The sequence below is a fragment of the Atractosteus spatula genome, chromosome 9, assembly GCF_055471065.1.
Source record: "Atractosteus spatula isolate fAtrSpa1 chromosome 9, fAtrSpa1.hap1, whole genome shotgun sequence".
Classification (NCBI taxonomy): domain Eukaryota; kingdom Metazoa; phylum Chordata; class Actinopteri; order Semionotiformes; family Lepisosteidae; genus Atractosteus; species Atractosteus spatula.
This window is the reverse complement of record NC_142714.1, coordinates 54,885,371-54,905,386: the sequence shown is the minus strand read 5'-3', so window position 1 is coordinate 54,905,386 and position 20,016 is coordinate 54,885,371. Positions and strand designations below refer to the sequence as shown.

Below are 20,016 nucleotides of genomic sequence, written 5' to 3'. Positions count from 1 at the left end.
ATGCTCTTCTAAAATAATCTTAATTCTAGACCCACTCTATCAAGTTACCATCTATATGTGGGAAATAATTAAGTCCAATGAAGATGACATTTGTGGGAAAAATAGTTTCTGCCATATCACTGTCTTTTGTGTGGCCTGTAGCTTGAAAAATTAGCTAATTATTGTCCTGTGATCCACAACTGTAACTGGGTTTTATATTGTATGGTTAAAACAGAACATCTCTTCTTTGCTAAAGTGAAAGGTCAGAAATGCTACATTTTCATCCAGAAAGTAAACAAAAGGAACACACTTACTTTGGGGGTGTAATTCTGGCCTTGGCCTTTTCAGGAGTCTGTTAAGAAAACAGATCATTTTTAGATTTAGCTAATTGCAATCAACCAGGAAAAGATAAAGCATATCACATGAAAAACATAAATACTGATGCTGCTGAAGCAAATATTCAATACTTCTTTAAATAATGGTTTATTATGATGACATAATGTGTCTATATAAGACCTACAGATGCTTTTCTTCGCTACACATTTCCTCTCTTGACTTATAAAATCTAAATGATTAAAAGAAGCAATGAAGTGTACACTGATAGATCAATGTAGGCTGCTGGAGGCACAACTAATTGATTCCTGCAATTCGGCTTTATAAAATTCCCTCCAGACGGTCGAGTAACTTCTGAACATTTCAGCAGTGTAGCTCCCAGCCCTGCAATGCCCCACAACCTGTGTCTCTAGAATCTTTCTTCACACTTTCTGACCTGTACATGCTAAGATAGACAGCTTAATACATTAAATAAATGCTTACTGCAATTTTACTTCACACAAAAATAATGTATAAAACACCTGTATATTGTAGAAAGAAGTAGCATTAAACATTCAAGTATAAAAAATAGAGTGTCTACATAAATGCCACAAAAAAAACAATAAGTAAAAAGTATGCTAAATATACAATCCACAATGTGTTGTTTCTACCTAAGCACAGGTTTATGATAATTGTTTCCAAACTACTACAGAGAGGGTAATAGAAAAATAATTGCTTAAGAGATGTATACTACTTCCAATAACATCTCAGTGTAAATGATTGTTAGAAATGTATACAGTTATCAGCATACCTAAGCCGTTTTCAGTCAGTTTACAAGTCACTGAAAGAACGTACTACTAATATTCCTTTTGTGGTTAAAAAACAAATATTATGTATATACTGATGGACATTAAAAATGCAAGAAATGCAATTGGTTCCAATACTCCTCTGTTGCATTTTTAATGCCTCTCTCTATATATATATATTACTCAAGAGTGTCAGCTCCTTATTTATTTATTGAAACCTGAATATACAAACATACAAAGAGAAAGTCTATGTGAACAACTTCTGAAATAGTGGACCTGTTGGTCAAAGAGCCTGCTCCACTAGAGCTATGAAGCCTGGTTCCAGGTTATTGCTGTGGCCATTGATCTGTGTACAGTCCATTTATCATTCATGAAAGGAGCCAGTGATCTTCACAGTATATTAGATGAAACAACTCAGATCATCTGTCAACGGCACTCTTATTGCTGTTTCCCTCTCCACAGGGATTTCAGCTTCTTCGATCCTTCTTGAATTCACAGGTTGCTAGGCAACACGGCTGGGGGGGTGAGGGGGTATTGCTGCCAGTATGGTTAGCATACTCACCCAAACTGTTTAAAAGGTTGGAGATTTTAAATGTTTTTAACAGGGCATTTTTTGAAAGGAGACGATGGGGTTCTGCTATTTTTTAGTTGTTTTTTAGGTATCCAAGATGTGACAGAGTAAGCAGCTTTGACTGAACCTTTCCACTGTTACGACCCCAAGTGTCTAGGGGTAAAGGGGTGTAACATTTAGGATAATTCTTTTGGAAGCAGGGGGGTTTTGGTGAGGGACTAGGAAGTATGATAACAAGGGTAAGGAACTAGAGTGGTGCCAAAGGAAAGAAAATAACAAACAAAATGGAGCTGGCTAGGACAGTGAGGGAAAGCTAATCTGACTACAAAAGAAAACCCGAAACACACGGTCTTCGGCGTCTTCAACACCCTAGCTAACCTGCACTGACTACCCAAAACCATACAAGACAAATGGCACTCACCCGTACTAAACTAGTGTACTAATACAAAATCAACTAAGTGTGTAAGTGTACCCAACAACCTAAACTAACCTTATATACAAAGGTTCACACAAAAACACAAGTGAACCAGGAATACAAATAAGGGAAAACAAGAGTAATCAACAGGAGCAGGGTACAAAAGAACAGAAAAGTTGAACATGTAACACTGGGGCAAGGTAATGACAAAACAAGGATGAACACACAAACAAACAAAAGTACAAAGAAACTAACAAAAAAACCAATAAAACAACAAAGCCGAAGCTATACGAAAATACACACACAAAGCAAAACAAACCAACAAACGAAGCCGAAGCAATAACAAGAAGCGAAGCGAAGCGAAGCGAAGCGAAAACCAAAACCGAACGGGACCGAAGTCAAACGAAAGGCCTCTCCTTGCTGAAAACCTCCAGGTTATATACTGAATAAGATGCACTCTAATTGGCTGAGAGGCTGATTGATGATGATGTCGTACTGAGAGTGTGGTGTAATGGTGGGCCAATGGGGAATGGAGAACAATCAAGGGTCCGCAGTGTGGACATAACAGAAAAACACACACAGAACACACACTGGGATGTAACACCACAAATATCAAATCAAATACTTTGCCATGAATACCAAATGAAATAATAGTTTATATACAGGTGTGATGTAAGATTGTTAAGAACTTTAAGAGTGTTAAGAATGTTAAAATGTTAAGAACTTAATATAAGAACTAAGGTTACAAACAAGAATACCCCATCTAGTTTGTTTGTTGCTTATACCTACTTCTCTAACAAAACTGTCAGAAATTATTTTCTTTATTATTTGTTTTTCATACTGTGGCTATTTCAAATTTAGCCAGCACTTATATCACCCTGCAGCTCACAATTGGCAACCCACTGAAGCTCAGAGGTGTGAGCCTGGCCAGTACCTAGATGGGAGACCTCTTGGGAAAAACTAAGGTTGCTGCAGGAAAAGTTCTTAGTGGGACCAGTACGGGACGCTATCCCTGCAGTATGTGTGGGTCCTAATGACCCAGTATAGTGATGGGACACTATACTGTCAGAAAGGCACTGTCCTTTGGTTGACAGTAGGTAAAACCGAGGTCCTGACTCTGAGTGGTAATTGAAAAAGCCTGTGTGTTTCTCAAAAAGAGTACTGTAGGTTTGTTAACTCCGGTGTCTTGGCCAAATTTCCCATTGCTTTTTACCAGTCGTGGTCTCCTAATAATCCCCATCTATGAATTGGCATCATCACTTTGTTCTCCTCCCCCCTGATAGCTAGTGTGTGGTGAGCGTTCTGTTGCATCATCTAGGTGGGGCTGCACATTGGTGGTGTTTTAAGTGTAGCACTTTAAGTGGAGTGTCCAGAAATGCATTAATGCATAGAAGTGTAAGGAATAATTATTATTATTAAATTTAAGGGAATGCTTTAAATATTATTACATTTATTTAAATATTATTAACTTTGAGAGCAGAAAGTGAGATGGGAGCTATGTAAAGCTTCTTAGAAAAATATTATACAGCAGATCAGAAGGGGATGAGAGAAATTACTTCACCAGTTGAATTAAGGAGGAAATTCAGGTACGCCAGACTGAGTGATTCTCAACCTTACTCTTAAAAATATTCAGAATTCAGAAGAAATGCATCTGTTGAAACTGCAATTTGGATCAAGCATAGGAAACAGAAATAAGGGGAGAATCCTACAACTGAGGTAATGTTATTAGGGCAGTACCACAGGGATCTGTACTAGGATCACTGCTCTTCCTAATATTCGATGATACATTATAAATCCTGGTTAGTTAAATAGTCGAGTTTCCAAATGATACCAAAGGAGGATTAGTAAACACTCTAGGAGCAGTAAATTATATGTAAAAAAGACCTAGATAGGATTCAAAACAGGGCAAACACCTGGATAATGACATGTAATGTACAGTAGACAAGAGCAGAAGATATCATGCATGTAGCAAAAACTAAATACAAACTGGGAAACTAATTTTGAAGAAGCTCCCTCTGAAAAAGACTTACAAAAGCTTCTGAGATAATGCTACAAGTTCTTAATGTTGCTGCCAGGTTCAACATTTTTCATATAAAGTTAATCTTAAATACCAAGATTATATTTTTACATGCTGTCTTTGGCTTCATTACTCTTCATTAGATACTCAGTGGGTGGTTCACTTAGTATCAGAATTGATAAAAGTTTCTTGGTCGTATATAGTACCTTTGCCTAAATTTAACTATTGCAGCGTATTAGGAGCTAAATCCCTTTTCCTAATTGAACTGTTAGTGGGTATATTGCATCTCCTGCATCAGTAAATGAAAAAGTAAAAGGCTGCTTTGTCATTTATTTTAAATCAACTCACAGTAGTGTTCTATTTCAAAGATTAGGTTTTGATTACATAGGGTTGAGCACATCAGATAAAATGCCTCCTCAGTCATCTTCCACATTGCTGCAATACTCATTATCTACTCTTCCTTAACAAATTTTGTCATTGAACTTCAGTCCGCCTTTTAAAAATATCATAAAATGGCAAAGCTATTCTTTTTACCTTCAGCTGAACCAGTGATCTATTCAATTTGGACAGTAAAGGGATCCATTGACATATAAACCCATATGCATCAACACCAGCGCTTTGACATAATAATTGTATAACATGACATAATAATTTGAATAATAATAATAATAATAATAATAATAACTGGGAATGGGCTGGATTGAAAGGCACTACATAAGAATATAACCGATTGATTGATTGATTGATTGACAATAATTGACAATGGATAAAACATCAGCTGAACATGCTTTTACTGCTGGATAATGTTTTCTAAGTGTGATTCTCCAAAAACGCATGACCGTTTCCAGTAACCAGTGATCTCTCTCGTGCTAATGTACTTTTACCACCAACCAATACAGCAATGTGCTCAATGGCTCATTCTTTTTTTACTGTAATCGATGATTCCTTACCTACCCATTACTTACTGTCTGATGTACATTGTTCTCACTCTGCACTGCTATGCACTGTTTGCATTAAGTTGTTCACAAACAATATAGTAAGGTAGAACTGAAAAAAATGACATGATGATAATTTCTTTGGATGCAACACTATGCATGGACTCTATGCAGAAACTGAGATGGCAGCAAAATTATTCTTACAAACCCCTTCCTCCCCTCTAAATTATATGTATTACAGTATACTCTCAACTGCACAAGTCACATGTTGTGGAACTTGTGACACTGCATCAGAGACTCATGCTGATGAAATATTTTCAGAACTAAATAAGATCTGGCCAGGTTTAAATAAAGTTTAAATCTCTATCAATTATTGTTTGTAGAGTGGGGATATGGAGGGGGTGTATAATGCGTCTGAATTCTGTGTGTTAGTTCTCTGTACTGTTCCTACAGGGAGGCATTTGCTATTTTGATTTCATTTCTCAGCTTTTATAACCTAAGAATGCACTGTATGCAGAAATGTAGGTAGAAATCAATGTGTACAGCTTAAGCAGAACTCAAATATTTTTGAGGGTACTATAGATATGCTTGTCTGATCCAAAATCAAAGTGCAATTTCAGCTACAATGACTGTCATATAGCAAAGACAAAACACAATTCAATGTTTAGAACTCTACCAGACAAGACATTTTCTTGCAAACTTTCAACATACATACAGTACATACAACATGTAAGTGTAACTTGTAACATGTAACTTGGTTTTAGCCTGACACAAAGGTTCTCTTACATTTAAATGTGCACTGAAAGATATTGCTCAGTCTGCTAGATGATACACCTTTCTTAATGAATTAAAAAAATCTGTTGATGTTTATGTTGTTTATTTATATTATTTGCAGCTGCAATGACTTTAACAATTAAAAGTGTAACTATAATTTTTTAGTGTTTTATAATCTGTTTTAAATTAAGTAATGTCAGTATAAGTAATGCGAAAGTAGTTATTAACAAGAGATCATTAAACTACTCTGATTCCGTACATGACCTACTGTACATGACCAGACTATACACAGAATGACATTAATCTGTTTAAGAAATTCAGCAACACACTGTTAAAAATTAACAGATAAAATATGTAAAAAGTACAGTATTGAGCTAAAATAAGTGTAACCCAAATATGTTATAATGTTTTATAATGAGTGTTGTTATAATATACTATGGTTTTTAGTGGAAAAAAACAGGACCAAAAGATAAATACTGTATAGACCACCCATAATAAGTATGTGGCAAGGTCACAGCAAGAAAAAAGCGATGCATGAAAGAGCTTAAAAACACACTGTGACATTTTTTGACATAAAGAGAAACATTGTATTTTAAGGCTCAGTTATTTATTAGCGCACACGCCATCATAGCTCTATAAGAAGTGCTATACATCTTGTTTCCTTATAGCCAGCCAACAATTTTTGACAGTTACAGTACCTCCTTCATACTGATGCATATAAAAATGGACTGTTTCTGAAACTGTCTCGACAAGATGTTATTGATTATGTATAAAAGCAACTTCATGCTTGTTGCTCCCATAGACTAAAACTTTTGTCATGAAAAGCCCAAGTGTCATTTTTGATTATGATGAACATTCACTACATACTGTACCAAGATGGTTATTGTTAGCAGGTATGTCTTTATTTTCCATATCCTATTATATTTCTACAAATTATCAGAATATTTGTCAGAGTTTTTGATTGCTTGCTTACTCAGATATTTCATTGTAATATTGGTCAATGTATTGAGAAGTTATTCTCATTTCAGCAAGACTGCTACACAGCACATGTTTTCTGTTGTATATTATGTGGTCATAAAACACATATCAGAATTATTAACTAAATGAAAAGAACAACAGCATAAGCATAAGGTACACAATGGTCTTGGATAAAGATTATATATATTGTGATCCTTTCTTGACAGATTTAAATCTGTGAATAAAGTTGAAAACAAATGTAATACACAGTGTATAGAGCATACAACATTTTTGATTAACACTGTTAATTAACATTATTGTACAAGGCACATGTTTATTTTAATGTGAATGATATAAAGCCAACCACAGAGTTATGATTTCCATTCCAATGCTGATCAGCACAATCAGAAGCCATCATTTGGAAAGTCCCATTAAAATATTTATACAGTTGCAGCTTTTTGTGACTGCTAGGATTTATACATAAAGAAAAGACGCATACACACTCAGACAAACATTAAATTTGACTTAAAAAATCCTTGATTTATCACATGGAGATGTACCTGCTCACTGTCCTCTTCATCACTGCTGAGTTTGAGATCATCCTCTAGCATCCTGCAGAACCAGACAGAGAACATTAATCAATTACAAAACCCACTTTGAAAAAAATAGCTGTAAAACTACAAAACAAATGAAGTCTGAATTTAGCACTATAATTTTTTTAAAATTATATAGGTTATAAAGGTCTGAGCAATGGAATATGCCTTGGAGAGTTATACACGTCCGGCTACAGAGGGAGCTATTCATAAAAACAACTATGTAACCATGGTGGTAAAAATCTGCAATCGTCTTATTGTCCTTTTTTCTGATTTATATATATGGTTGACTAATGACAATACTAATGTGGTGGATACATTACCAACACAGGCAATGCCATCAAAATATCCCCTTTTTCCTTATTTGCATTCACTGTCTGTGATGCATTAAAGATGATGATGGGAAATGGCTTTTACTAGGTAAAAAATACCACTGTATTCTTTGGCTAGATATTGAGGCTTATAAATGTGAAAAATATAATATTCTATTAGTGTTCTATTAATTAGTGTCCTATTAAATGTTATTTATTCTGTTTTCATATAATAGATTTGTTGGTGTCTAATATGATATATTTAAATTAATGTTCATTTAATGTATATGCTGGAGCAGTGGTTGGTATTTATGCCTCATAGCGCTGGAGCCCTGGGTTCAATTCCAAACCTGGGGTGCTAGTATAATTTGTGGAGTTTCTATCTTCTCCCTGTGTTGTCATGGGTTTCCTCCAGGAGCTCCAGTTTTCTCCTACAGTCTAAAGACACACTGGTAGGATAATTGGTTTCTGAAAAAATTGGCCCACCCTGGTATGAGAGTGTACATGTCTGTGTCTGTTTGTGCCCTGTGATGGACTGTTGTCCCAACCAGGGTGTATCCTGCCTTGAAACTGTTGCTCTCCGACGACCCTGTATTGGATAAAGCAGTTAGAAAATAGATGGATATATAGACTAATTATCACTTCTGAATGTCATGTAACTACAAGTCAAGTTGAGTGTAGCAGTTAGGTTGCTGTGAGGAGAAGGGAGATTTATCAAAATTTTTAGCTTGATTATTTGGTCTATCTATAATTTATTATTCATCTGTTTCCAATCATGACACAAGAGAAAGACAAGCTCAACGGACAAAAAAACTTAAATTTTAGTCAGGATATCAACAGAGAATTATTGAGCAAAACCTTGAGGAAAAGTGCATTTCCTGTGCTTTCAGAATATGTCTGTAGTTTCGTGAAGCTGGATCATTCCAAAGAACTGCAGGAGTTGCTTTCTGAGGTAAGTTTAATTTCAATGTTTATATGATATTTTACATTTCCCATGCTTTTGGCCATAGTGTTTGTCACTGTAGAATGTCCAGTTATTACTTAAGCATTACCTGCGTACAGTATTCACTTTTCCAATTTATTGATCAGTTCTGTCATATTGTTGGTAAATGTAACTTCAGAATAAAGCATTTCATTATCTTTCCTATCATGTCTTTGGTATGACATGTCTTTGTTATGCAAGTCTTTTTTTTTATAAGTACATCACCTATTTTTATAATATATTACACGTCTTGTTTCTAGTTTACATGGTACTAGAGTTGCAAGGCTTTGTCATACTGACCAGATGTGTTTGTGCAACTCTTATTTCGTTTATCTAAAATGAATTTAAAAAATATATACATCTTGATATTTTTAGTAACATTAACAATTGATTCATAACAACATTAATTTGAGTATATGGTTAAAAATATGCCAATTCCAACAGTGTAACTAAAGTACAATTACATTTCAGTATTAAGAGGTGATGATGATGAGGATATGCTATTCCATTATAGTGAAGTGCTCAGGAGTAATTATGGTTTTTCTCATACACTATTTACCTCTGTGTGCCAAAAATAGGATTTAAGGATAGACAAATTTTCCTAAGTGTCCCAAAAGAGAACAAGGTTTACACAAGCTCTATTTCTAAAATAATATATTCTTGAATAGAAAAATTCAGCTTTCTTTGCCTAATTTCTCATACTGTAGTTATTTGAATTCCACAAACCGTTGCCACAGCTCACTTTTCTATCTTCTCCATTGTCTTACAAGGAGCTATGGATATACCATTTATTTTTCTGATGAGACTTTTTGCTATATGTCCTGATATTTACAAAAAGATTATAAATATGATTTGTTAAATATAGTTTGATACACTACTTTTCAAATTGGTTCTTTAATGATTATATCTGAAAAATGTAAGCATTAAATTTCCACTAAACCTCAACAGTCAAAATGTACACAGGAGGATATTCAGAAGATAGTAAAGTTAACCAGGAATAAAACAATCATTTAAACCCAAGGAATTATACTTCAACTGGAATAATGAGATAAAGATGAGCTGACAATTTTAACAGCAATTTGAACCTTTTGAATTTTTTAAATCTACACTATTATTGAGTCGGATAGAAGTACTTTCTTCTACAGATTTGACCACTCAGTGACTCCTTTTCAGTAATGGCAGAATATTGCAATTCTTTACAACATATTATCATTGCATGTCATGCACTGATATCACATAAAAGACCTGAAAATAACGCCAGCAGACCTTACAGCAGTCTACAGTAATAAATGGCTGTTACAGCTAAGGTTTTGATTGAAAACCTGAGAATTTAACTAAATTTTGACTGTGGCACAAATAGCAATTACAAACCGCCTTTGCGGGGAAACTTCCCCTAAACGTGGACTTATTATTGAGGAAAAGTTCAAAGTTTAGAGTTTTCTATGAGCTAAGATGTTGTGCAGCATCATAGATTGAGCATTACTTTCTACCCAACTACCAGTCATTAACTTTCTAATATTTCACAGATGTCTAAAGTTGAAAATGATGCCAGGTTACAGTAGTTTATTCCTTGTATGGATTTATTGAATGGTAGGAGTCAAGGGAAAGGCTCTAGGTATTTTTTCAGAGAATGGAATCCCCCTTTTTACTGCTCAGACCTTCCACCCTACCTAGAAATGTATAAATAAAATAATCTTAAAAATAACAATCCACATAACATTCAACTGAAGCAAACAGACAGGATTTTACAAGGAAACATAGATTACATTGTGGAAAACTGTATACTGTATGACTGTGTAACCTATGTTTGCAATTTTATTAAACAACAAAAGCTTCATATAAAATAATACATTCTTAAAGATGTCCTAAGGCACTCATAAATGATAAGAGCTTATTCCATTGCACATATGTTTTAAACAATAATTGCTGGTTAGTCCAAATTAGGTGGTAGTTTCAGATAAGTACCCTTGGGGGAGTTAGTAAAACTGTAAATCCATAGTTCTACCAGCACTGTAAAGCTATGGATAAGCAGGTAGTGAAAACATTATCTGCTTCTGCACAGTTATATCTAGGTGAAAGCAGAGTAATTTATCAAGTTAAAATAACAATATTTTATTCCTCTTGCATTATATTTGTGGGAATATGCAATTTAAATATTAGCAGTTAGCATGGCTTAATTATCTATTAGCTGAGAGAATTGTACAGTGGTGACTGTAACTGCCCAAAATGCCTTTAATTATTTTGGTGCTTCACCTTAATAAAAAATCAACAAAAGAAACAAGAAGGCAAAATGAAGCCAAGATGGCAAAGTGAAGATAAGACAATCTTTATTTAAATTCCAAAAGTGGTAATATTAAATAAACATGAACCATTTTTTATTACCTCACAAAATATTTGTGGTTAATCAATGAACAGTTCCAAAAAATGAAAACGTCACTGAAGCCATGCAGAAAGGGTTTACTAGTGGACAGAAACAACATAACTAGGGTGTGTCTGCAATGACTTTCTATTCAGAGTCAATATGAACCAGTGTATGGCTAAACACGTTTTTATTTAAAAACCTGTGCATGAAAAGCTTAGTGAAACATGTAAAGCTTTTATTACTGATTTGAAAAGATACTTGTATTAAAGGTTAAGCAAACACATTCTTATCAAGGTGAGTATTCTCACCTCACACAATGGCTCAAGTTGGTTCTCAGCTAATCCTGTGCTGCTCTAATAGTTCACAGCAGGGTAATTGGATTAAGCTGGGTTTCTAATTTAATTATTGGGGCTGTGAAATCCTTAGCACTAAATAATTATCAAGAGATTATGGTATAAGTGGTAGTGTGCTGCTACCTTTGAAGGATGTTCCTCTCCTTTCCCTTACCAGGAAGAGACAATTTGTTGAGGGAAACAAAAGTGACATATGAGCACTACAGTTTTTTATCCAGAATCTGTGTTTTCTGTAGCAAACCACACACTAACCAGATGCAAACCTGAGACCACAACTGCTCTGGAGACACTGGGGTATTTATCTATGAAAAGGGTCTCATACAGCAGGAAGAAGCAATGAAGAAGAAACACTGAAGTACACAGATAAATAGTTTATGACAACTACAGTAAGTATGAATGTATTTGAAAAAATAATTTTACTTATAAAACAAATTTACTCAAAAAGCATTTACAGAGATGATACATTTCCTTTACATGCATGTCTAGTTCACATTCTGAGACAAAATTGTTTATCTATCAACTTTACACTAGTTAATAGATACATAAATAGCATTTTATTGCATGAAAGAAGACATTTATGTATCACATATAGTCAAAAGTCAATAAAGAAGACTGTTTCTGCAAGCTGAACATAACAGCCTTCTTGAACATACACCCGGTTAAAGTACAGTAATCTTGAAGGGTAGTTTCAGGCATAAAGGGAATTATGAAAGAATAGTGAAAGAATAAAAGTGAAAGGGAATTTAGGATAATACAGGTACTAACTTGTGAAACACAGTGGGTACAACCCTGCCTGTTAAATTTTCTCTCTTAGCATCATCTAAGCACTTCATATAATTAAATCTAGTGGGAAACCTATAGGTAAAACCTATGTCTTGTATTCATTACGTAATCAATCAATCCCATTCCCTGTTGCATGTCTGCAAAAAAAGAGAAATTTAGTTTCGTTTTTGTGGCAAAAGATTTTCAGGAATTATTGTATAAAATAATAAACATGTTATGATAAAAAAAAAATGGGAAGTTCATCTGAAAAAAATTAAACTTACCATTTTTTTTATTACCTCACAAAATATGTGTGGTTAATCAATGAACCATTCCAACAAATGAAAACGTCACTGAAGCCATGCAGAAAGGGTTTACCAGTGGACAAAAACAACATAACTAGGGTGTGTCTGCAATAACTTTCTATTCAGAGGCAATATGAACCAATATAACTACATGAACCATATAACTATAAGCTATAAAACATTCCTGTACTATATGTCAAAAATGTTAAACAGGAAGATTCAGCAAGTTTACATCCAACAAAACTGGAAATAAGCTTTCTATTAATTGTCAAATTAGGTTTTTCCGTTTCACAGTGTTGAATCTGAAGATTCTTCAAGCTAAAGAGAAACATGTTTTTTACAGCACAGCCCAAATTGTAATGGATTAGCCAAATATAATACAATTTTCTCTTCCTTTCAATATGCCATTGGAGTGACTATTCAAAATGCAATTTCTGCCTTAAAGTCTTCACAATTGCATCTTAAATTAATCTCAGAAAATGTGCTATAAAATGAATTATTATAGCAAGACTAGAAATCTTTCACCATGTTTGACAAGATTTATTTAAAATAAAACTTTGCAAAGGTGAAATATTTTAAAGGAACCTATCTCATTTTCTAAAAAGCATTTAAGCAAGACATGGGAGATGGTTTGGATGGGTAACAGCTACTGTGATAGTAGTGACATCCCAAGACAGTTACTTCACTGATATTCCTAACCATTCCTATCAAGGGAAGCTGAAAAATTACTTAAGTATTAAAGAAATTAAAGAGTGAAATGCCAGGAGATGGGGCTGTTTTATTTTATTGTACTATAATGTCCCAGGGGAGGAACACTGCTACTGCATTGAGAAAGCACTTCAGAATGACAGTGTGTTTAAAAACTGTGAAATGTAGCAGTAAGGTACATGCCTTGAGTCATTAAAGCCAAATATTGAATGAATGCTCAATACAGTACTCAGTACAATTCCAATAATTATTATTTACATATAGTTTAATTTTAGATTTTGGTATGGCTTTTAACTTGCCCTGGCATACTGTATTTCAACAAGATTTCAACAAATAAAACAATTTCCTTGTTGAACATGCTCCATGCACTAAGTAGTAAAAAAATGGTACTTTGTGTAAATATCTAAAACACGGTGTAACTATCAGTTGTTGATTCAGAATAGTAACTAAAGACATATATAATATTTACCCAATTCTAGAATACACCTGTTTAAATGGAACTTAAAAGACACAAAACAGATAATGGGACACTTGTCCAATTGCTACAGAAAAGCCCAAACTGTACATCAATGGCAACTGACACTAATCCTCAGCAGTTTTTTTTTTTAATTTTAAACAACTTGTCCAATTTATTCTAATAGAACCTTAAATATAGACCATGTGTGTATATTACTTTGTGTTAATGTTCTAGAGCATTAAGGTTCCAGAAGAGGTTTATAAATTAATAAAGACTGAAAAATCAGAAACAGAACTACATGCTACTGTTTATAATACACTGCTTGAAAAACCACTGACATAACAATCAATACATGCTCCCTTGCATAACCTGTTTGGCCTTAGTGCCTTTGTGTTGAACCCGTGTCAGCATACACAGAGCAGAAACTAATGAAGCTCCTCCCTGCTAAACCTCATTCTACACCCACATTATTATTACATATTTTTTTTATTTTAAAATCGACCACCATCAGTGCCAAATTGCCATTTAAGTGTCATCCTCTGGGTTTTTGCTTGACAGAGATGGTTGCTTTTGTTAACATGAGCTTTCACTTCAAGCCATTTAACTCCACAGTTTGACAGTTCCACAATAGCTGCCTTCGACTCGTGAGCAGGCTGTGATTTAGCAGCAGGGGACTGTGGGAGTCCAGCCTGTGCTCCTCCGAGAGCTCTTAGTAGAACACTTGCTAGGAGCAGAGAAAAGGCTGAGGAACAATGCTGGAGAGAAATGCTGGGTGATCCTCATAATTTAACTGAGATGCTTTGTGCCCCAGAGCATTACAAAGTGCTGTATCATTATCTGCATTTGGGTAGCTGAATTGGTTTTCATATTAGCGACTGTTCCCAATACAAAACGTCTGTCCATCTCTTAATAATTTAATGTGTCTATTTAACTGTTAGTTTAAATATTCAATTTACCTCATAAAAACAAAAGTCTACTACATATATAATTATAGTTCTATCTGTTTATTTAATACATTTAAACATTTATTAAAATACTGTAAATACAAGAAATTGCCTCAACCTTGACATGCCTTCTATATTCAGTTTTACCAATACTCAATAATACCAATTTTCTATCTCCTGACAGGCATGATGATACCTAAATCACATCATCCCTAATTGACAGAATTTTTCTTGCATCAATCAGAATTTACTACAAAAGGCATAAAGGTCTCTGTTCAGAAAATAGTTGTTCAGTTGTTCAAGAATGAAATCCGTCTCCATTAGATGACATCGTCACTTAATATATGTTCCCTGAGCAACATCGATATGTCTTTAAAATAAAATCTATTGACAGCTCAGCAGATACCATTTAAATCATGGCCAGAAGGGGCATACTTGGGAATGTGAAAATGCATTATTAAAAGAATGTTGAAAATGCTGCTGCAAATTGGACCATATGGCAAAACATAATTAATAATGAATGCTGTGTCCATGAGATAATGAAAAGATGGCATGACATAGATGCAATATGAGGGTTCATCACTTTTGTTTTTAACATTAGACAGTGTTAATCACTAAAATATCAACCTGTATAGTGGCGCAAAGCAGCATAGTAACAAAATATCTGTGTCATGTCTGCCTAGGTTATTTTAACATTTGTTCAGACAGGACATTTTGTTCAGGTTTCCGTTATTGTCAGCAGTGCTTCCTCTTTAGGGTTTCTACCTTTCAAATGGCACAAAACAGTTTTTCCTTGGCTTGTGCTCTTAATATTTTCAGTTTGTGGAGGATCGTAGTATTTTCACCAAGTTTCCCATTCCTCCAGGCAATAAGTGAAACATCTAAAAAAAACTGCTTTATTACAGAAAACAGAAACAAGCAAATACACAAAATTATGACCAGGTGACAACACTATCTGACTTTTGAGGCTTCTGTTAGTATAGACCTGACCTCAGGAGGTGTTCAATAATGCCTCTTTATTGACAGCATGTTGCTGTGTTTGCATTTATCAGCAGCAGGTTGATGTTCAGAACCCATAAGAACAACAACAATAATAATAATTCCTTATATTGATATGGTGCCTTAAAAATATGATGATAAAGAGGTGATCATTAACCATTATCTCAATTCAATTGAAAACACTCCTTTAGAGCCAAAAGTCACTGGGGTTTAACAACACAATCCAGTAACTCCTTAATGAATTACAGTTGGTGTTAAACAAGCAGCTACATCTTATTCTGATCATGTTTTCAAAGAAAGTAGCAATTTCTTACTGGTAAGGACGTCTGGAATAAAGTACCTTTAAGAAACAAAGTGGCTTCAGCAATTTTGATCTACTATATACTGTATCTTTGCACATTACTGTTCTCACAATGAACCACACTACAATGCCTGCTACTCCTTCACAAAGTTGCTTAAGCATAGGGAAGAAACTATGTAAAATACTGAAAATCCAAAAGGAACATAAGAAAAATTAACATGATACTAAAACTCAACAAATCAGATGTACTGGATTTTAGAATTAGGCATTGGTGTTATCTCACAGTTTATCCAAAACTGTTACAAGTTTGATTACAGTCAGTTTTTATTGTAAAAATGTAGTCTCTCAGGGTCTCGCATATGTATAGCAGCTGTATGTCTATGTGCTCAGTTCTGTTCTCTGTGCAGTGACTCTGAGTGTTATCAAAGAACCAAGCAAATGTTCGTTCCAGCTGAATGTGCTCACAGTTTCTAGCCTTGCCCCTGTCCTTCATATTCAGACAAAATCAGAATATTTCTGATTCCAGAATTAAAGCTCTGAAAAGAGCCGTCTGTGACAAGGAGAGGTTATCCATTGTTCACCATGACGTCCGGGCAAGTGATGAGTGGTACCTGATCGTCACGGTGCTAGTCCAGTGCTCTACTCTGTGACTGTCTGGGTTATGGGTGTATACACGTATATTACTGTATATGTGTATAAGAAATATAGATTTAATCGCTGCTTCACTCCAAGAGGTAATATAAGTTTAAAAAATGAAACTGAGAGTGTACCTTAAATAGGCAGCATCAATAATTCATTTATTTCTTATGATTCCAAACCTTTTTTATGTTCATTTACAGTAGATTAATCTCCACTTATCCATCAGTGTGGATGGATGGAATAGTTTTTTCTTGTCATCCTGTCATTTTATGTGTCTCCCCTCAGTACAAGAAACTGTACTTAACATTTAAGTATGAAACTACTTACATGTTGTGCACTTCCTTCTGTTGGTGGGCCAACTTATTTACTCTTCTCAGGCACACTTGCCTCTAGTGCCCTGAGCTGCTACTTTGTTCTAGATCTGTCAGCTGCTGACTTGTCAACAAAGCTAGTCAGGTGAGAAAGAGCTGTCATCACTCAGAAAGCAACTTTAAGACCCATTAAGTGTCACTGTGTCTCAGACATCCAGCTTCATGTTGCCCACTGCCCAGCCAAAACAAGACAGACTGATCTTCAGTAATGTAATAGTGCAGAAGGTATGAAAAAGATTATAATCAGGCACAATGTGTTTAAAATGGCTCGGTCAAACATTTAATATCTATACTAGCACACACTCTTGTGGGAAAGTCAAAGAACTATATTACTTTTTTAGTGACACAAAAGTTTGTGTTGTACAGTGCATAGCACCCAAATTCAATTATAGTCAATCATCAGAGACCAAAAAAAAAGATGGATAGTTAAAAACTATTTGGTAATAATGTTAGACAGAAAAAGAAATCTGATAATGTTGTAAAAGGATGCAGATGAAAATCCAATATCTCTATTTGAATGTTTTCACAGGTAAAGATTTCTGGAATAAGCTACAGTATTCTATACTAAAATACAGAATAAAGCCAGGATCTGACATTTTACAACTCTAAGTCTACAATTTAAAGCAAAAAAGGAAACAAAAGACACAGTGACTGTTTTATATTGGTCTTGAATGTAAGAAGGCTCCAGCATTCCTGATGCTTTGTGAAAATGATCACAGCCTCTATGGGAGCAATATTTTATTTTCTTTCGCCATGACACTGTAAAACCATATGTACTAATTTCAGTCTTTTGGCAGGTACAATCACTCATTTTTTAAAGTGAAAAAAAAAGAAAATGTACAGCTTTACCAGTTGACAAGTACAGGAATGGCTCTGTCTGAAAAGCTTGACCTGTCTGGGTGAATGGAGGGTGTGTGGATTTAAAAACTAAACAGATCAATGTAGGAACCGTAGTTATCAGAAAGAGTCCTTTTACTCCTTGTCACTGGTAACACAAAGAGCTAACCTGTGATTTAAAACCACACAGACACTATTAGGATCCTCCTATGGGGATGTCCTTGTCCATACTGTATAGTCCATTACCTCAGCCTTCAAAAATAGTTATTTCTACTTTTCATAGCTTATTTAGTTTGCCTGTCAGTCACTTTTTAAGTCACAATCTGTTCAGTGTAAATTTAGTAAAATTTCAACTGCAGGTTTAAGAACTATATTAAATATGTAATTATTATTTTATTTATTTCTATTTTACTTCATCTGTTGAGGTACATATTAAATATTTAATTCAGAAGTGTTTGTCATAATTAAATCACACAGTTTTGCAAACAAAAAAAATCATAAGAATTTTTCTGAAGTCAGGTTTAGGCATAAACTCAGTATGCGCATCAGGGTTTAGAATTGGTTTCATCCATAAAGAGCTATCAGTCACCATTACACTCCATTAAATTGGCTGTATACATGATTCTTCAACTCGATGCAATGCAATGCAATGTACAATTTCTAAAGTAATAATTTCTTAAAAACTAGAACTAGAGTGGATAGACTGTTGTAAAAATGGAACATAAAGGATATTGTTTTCTACTGTTTGAAATAGAGAGGATTGCTTTTTCCAATAATTTTCTACATACTGTATATGAAATTTAAATTAACAGTTATTCATCACACAAAATAAAGTTCCCTTTGCTTTCTACAAAGATCTTATTTTCAAGGTTCTGTTACCATAGCAGCACTTGGAATCTTAATCCAGTGTGAAAGGTCATGAGAGGTTGTCAGATACAGTTCCTCTTTAGCTTTGAGTCTGTGGTGGGGTGGAAACGCAAGGCATCATTAAGGGCTGAGGCTGTTTTTGTTTCTTGAGATACTGTAGTCACAAAGCAACCTCTCTTTCCCCTTGACAAGTAGACATTTTATATATATATACACACCAGCACCAAAAACCTTTTTACTTATAAATGTAAAATTCACAAGGTTATTATCAGGAAAATAATAATTTTGTAGTAACTGCACTGACATTTTATTAAATAGACTGAACGTGCAGTAGACAAACACATTATATTGATTAACATTTGTCATCAGCAGGGCTGGTCATCAGGACAGCCATAACTAGCAGTGCAATAAATCATGTGTACACTATCTGCAATTTAGCCTTTACACCAGGATCCAGATGCTGTCTTGTGGAATTCTGTCCCATTCCTCTTGTACATCTTGGATTCATTGTCATCCCAGATCATCCCAGAAAGGTTCCCCATCAGACTGTGATGGGCATGTCAGTCACTGTTGATCCACCTGGATCATGCCCTTTTTGTTATGACCAACCCTGTAGCCTCAAAATATATTCATCCTTATTGAAAAGCTTAAACAGTTTGTTCACCGTTATCAACCAATAACTCATGTACAAATAATGTCTTATGTGATTTGAGTACATTTTAGCACATGGTATAATATTCTTTACACACACAGCATGTCCAGAATAAATGACACATAGCATTGTTACTTGTATATGCTGTATATATTGTAACTTCTCAGCATATTTTTTGCATTATACAGCTCATTGTGTAAATGTCTTCTATATCATAAAAATAGATCCAAATTCAACCTAGATGACTTTGTGTTAAATTATATTACTGCTCACATTGTTGCACAGTAACTGTAGCAATAGTGATGTTTGGTTGTGACTAATGGCTTTTACAGTGTATATTACAGTGATCATAATCTTCAGCTACAATAAAGTGATAGTGCAGGCAAACAGCACTGTGCAGTTTAATTACTCTCTGTAGAGGTAAATTCCAAATTAATGTTTTGCAAATGCACATTAATGGACAACTGCAGATGTTATGGAGCGGAATACATGATATACATTTAGTCTAAAACAACATTTTTTACAGATCCTTTTAAAGCTTTTTCTTTCTCAAACATTTGTCTTTTAAATGTCCTTTAAATATAAAGATACAAGGTGAGTGTTTATAATTGTAAACACTATACAAATAAAAACTAGGTATCCATTTTATGTATGTATATTTAAACATGTATTTTAACTCTCTCAAAAATAAGGATCTCTCATGATACTGTCAACTTCATTCTGCTATGGAATGTGGACCTCATACAAGATTTGTTTGTACTGTTGAAAATCTGGCTTGGATATTCTTTTAACTTATCTCTAGATAAT

The 20,016-nt window shown here is 34.4% G+C and overlaps 1 protein-coding gene across 1 annotated transcript in view; it reads right to left on the bottom strand.

Moving 5' to 3' along the window:
* Window positions 1-20,016, bottom strand: part of aff2 (ALF transcription elongation factor 2) — a 172,848-nt gene that overhangs the window by 47,757 nt on the left and 105,075 nt on the right. Inside the window, exons 11-12 of the mRNA XM_088926059.1 lie at window positions 7,327-7,378; window positions 294-331 (exon numbers count right to left, since the gene is read on the bottom strand). Of these exons, the coding sequence (XP_088782185.1) occupies window positions 294-331; window positions 7,327-7,378 (90 nt within the window). The remainder of the gene's footprint in view (window positions 1-293; window positions 332-7,326; window positions 7,379-20,016) is intronic.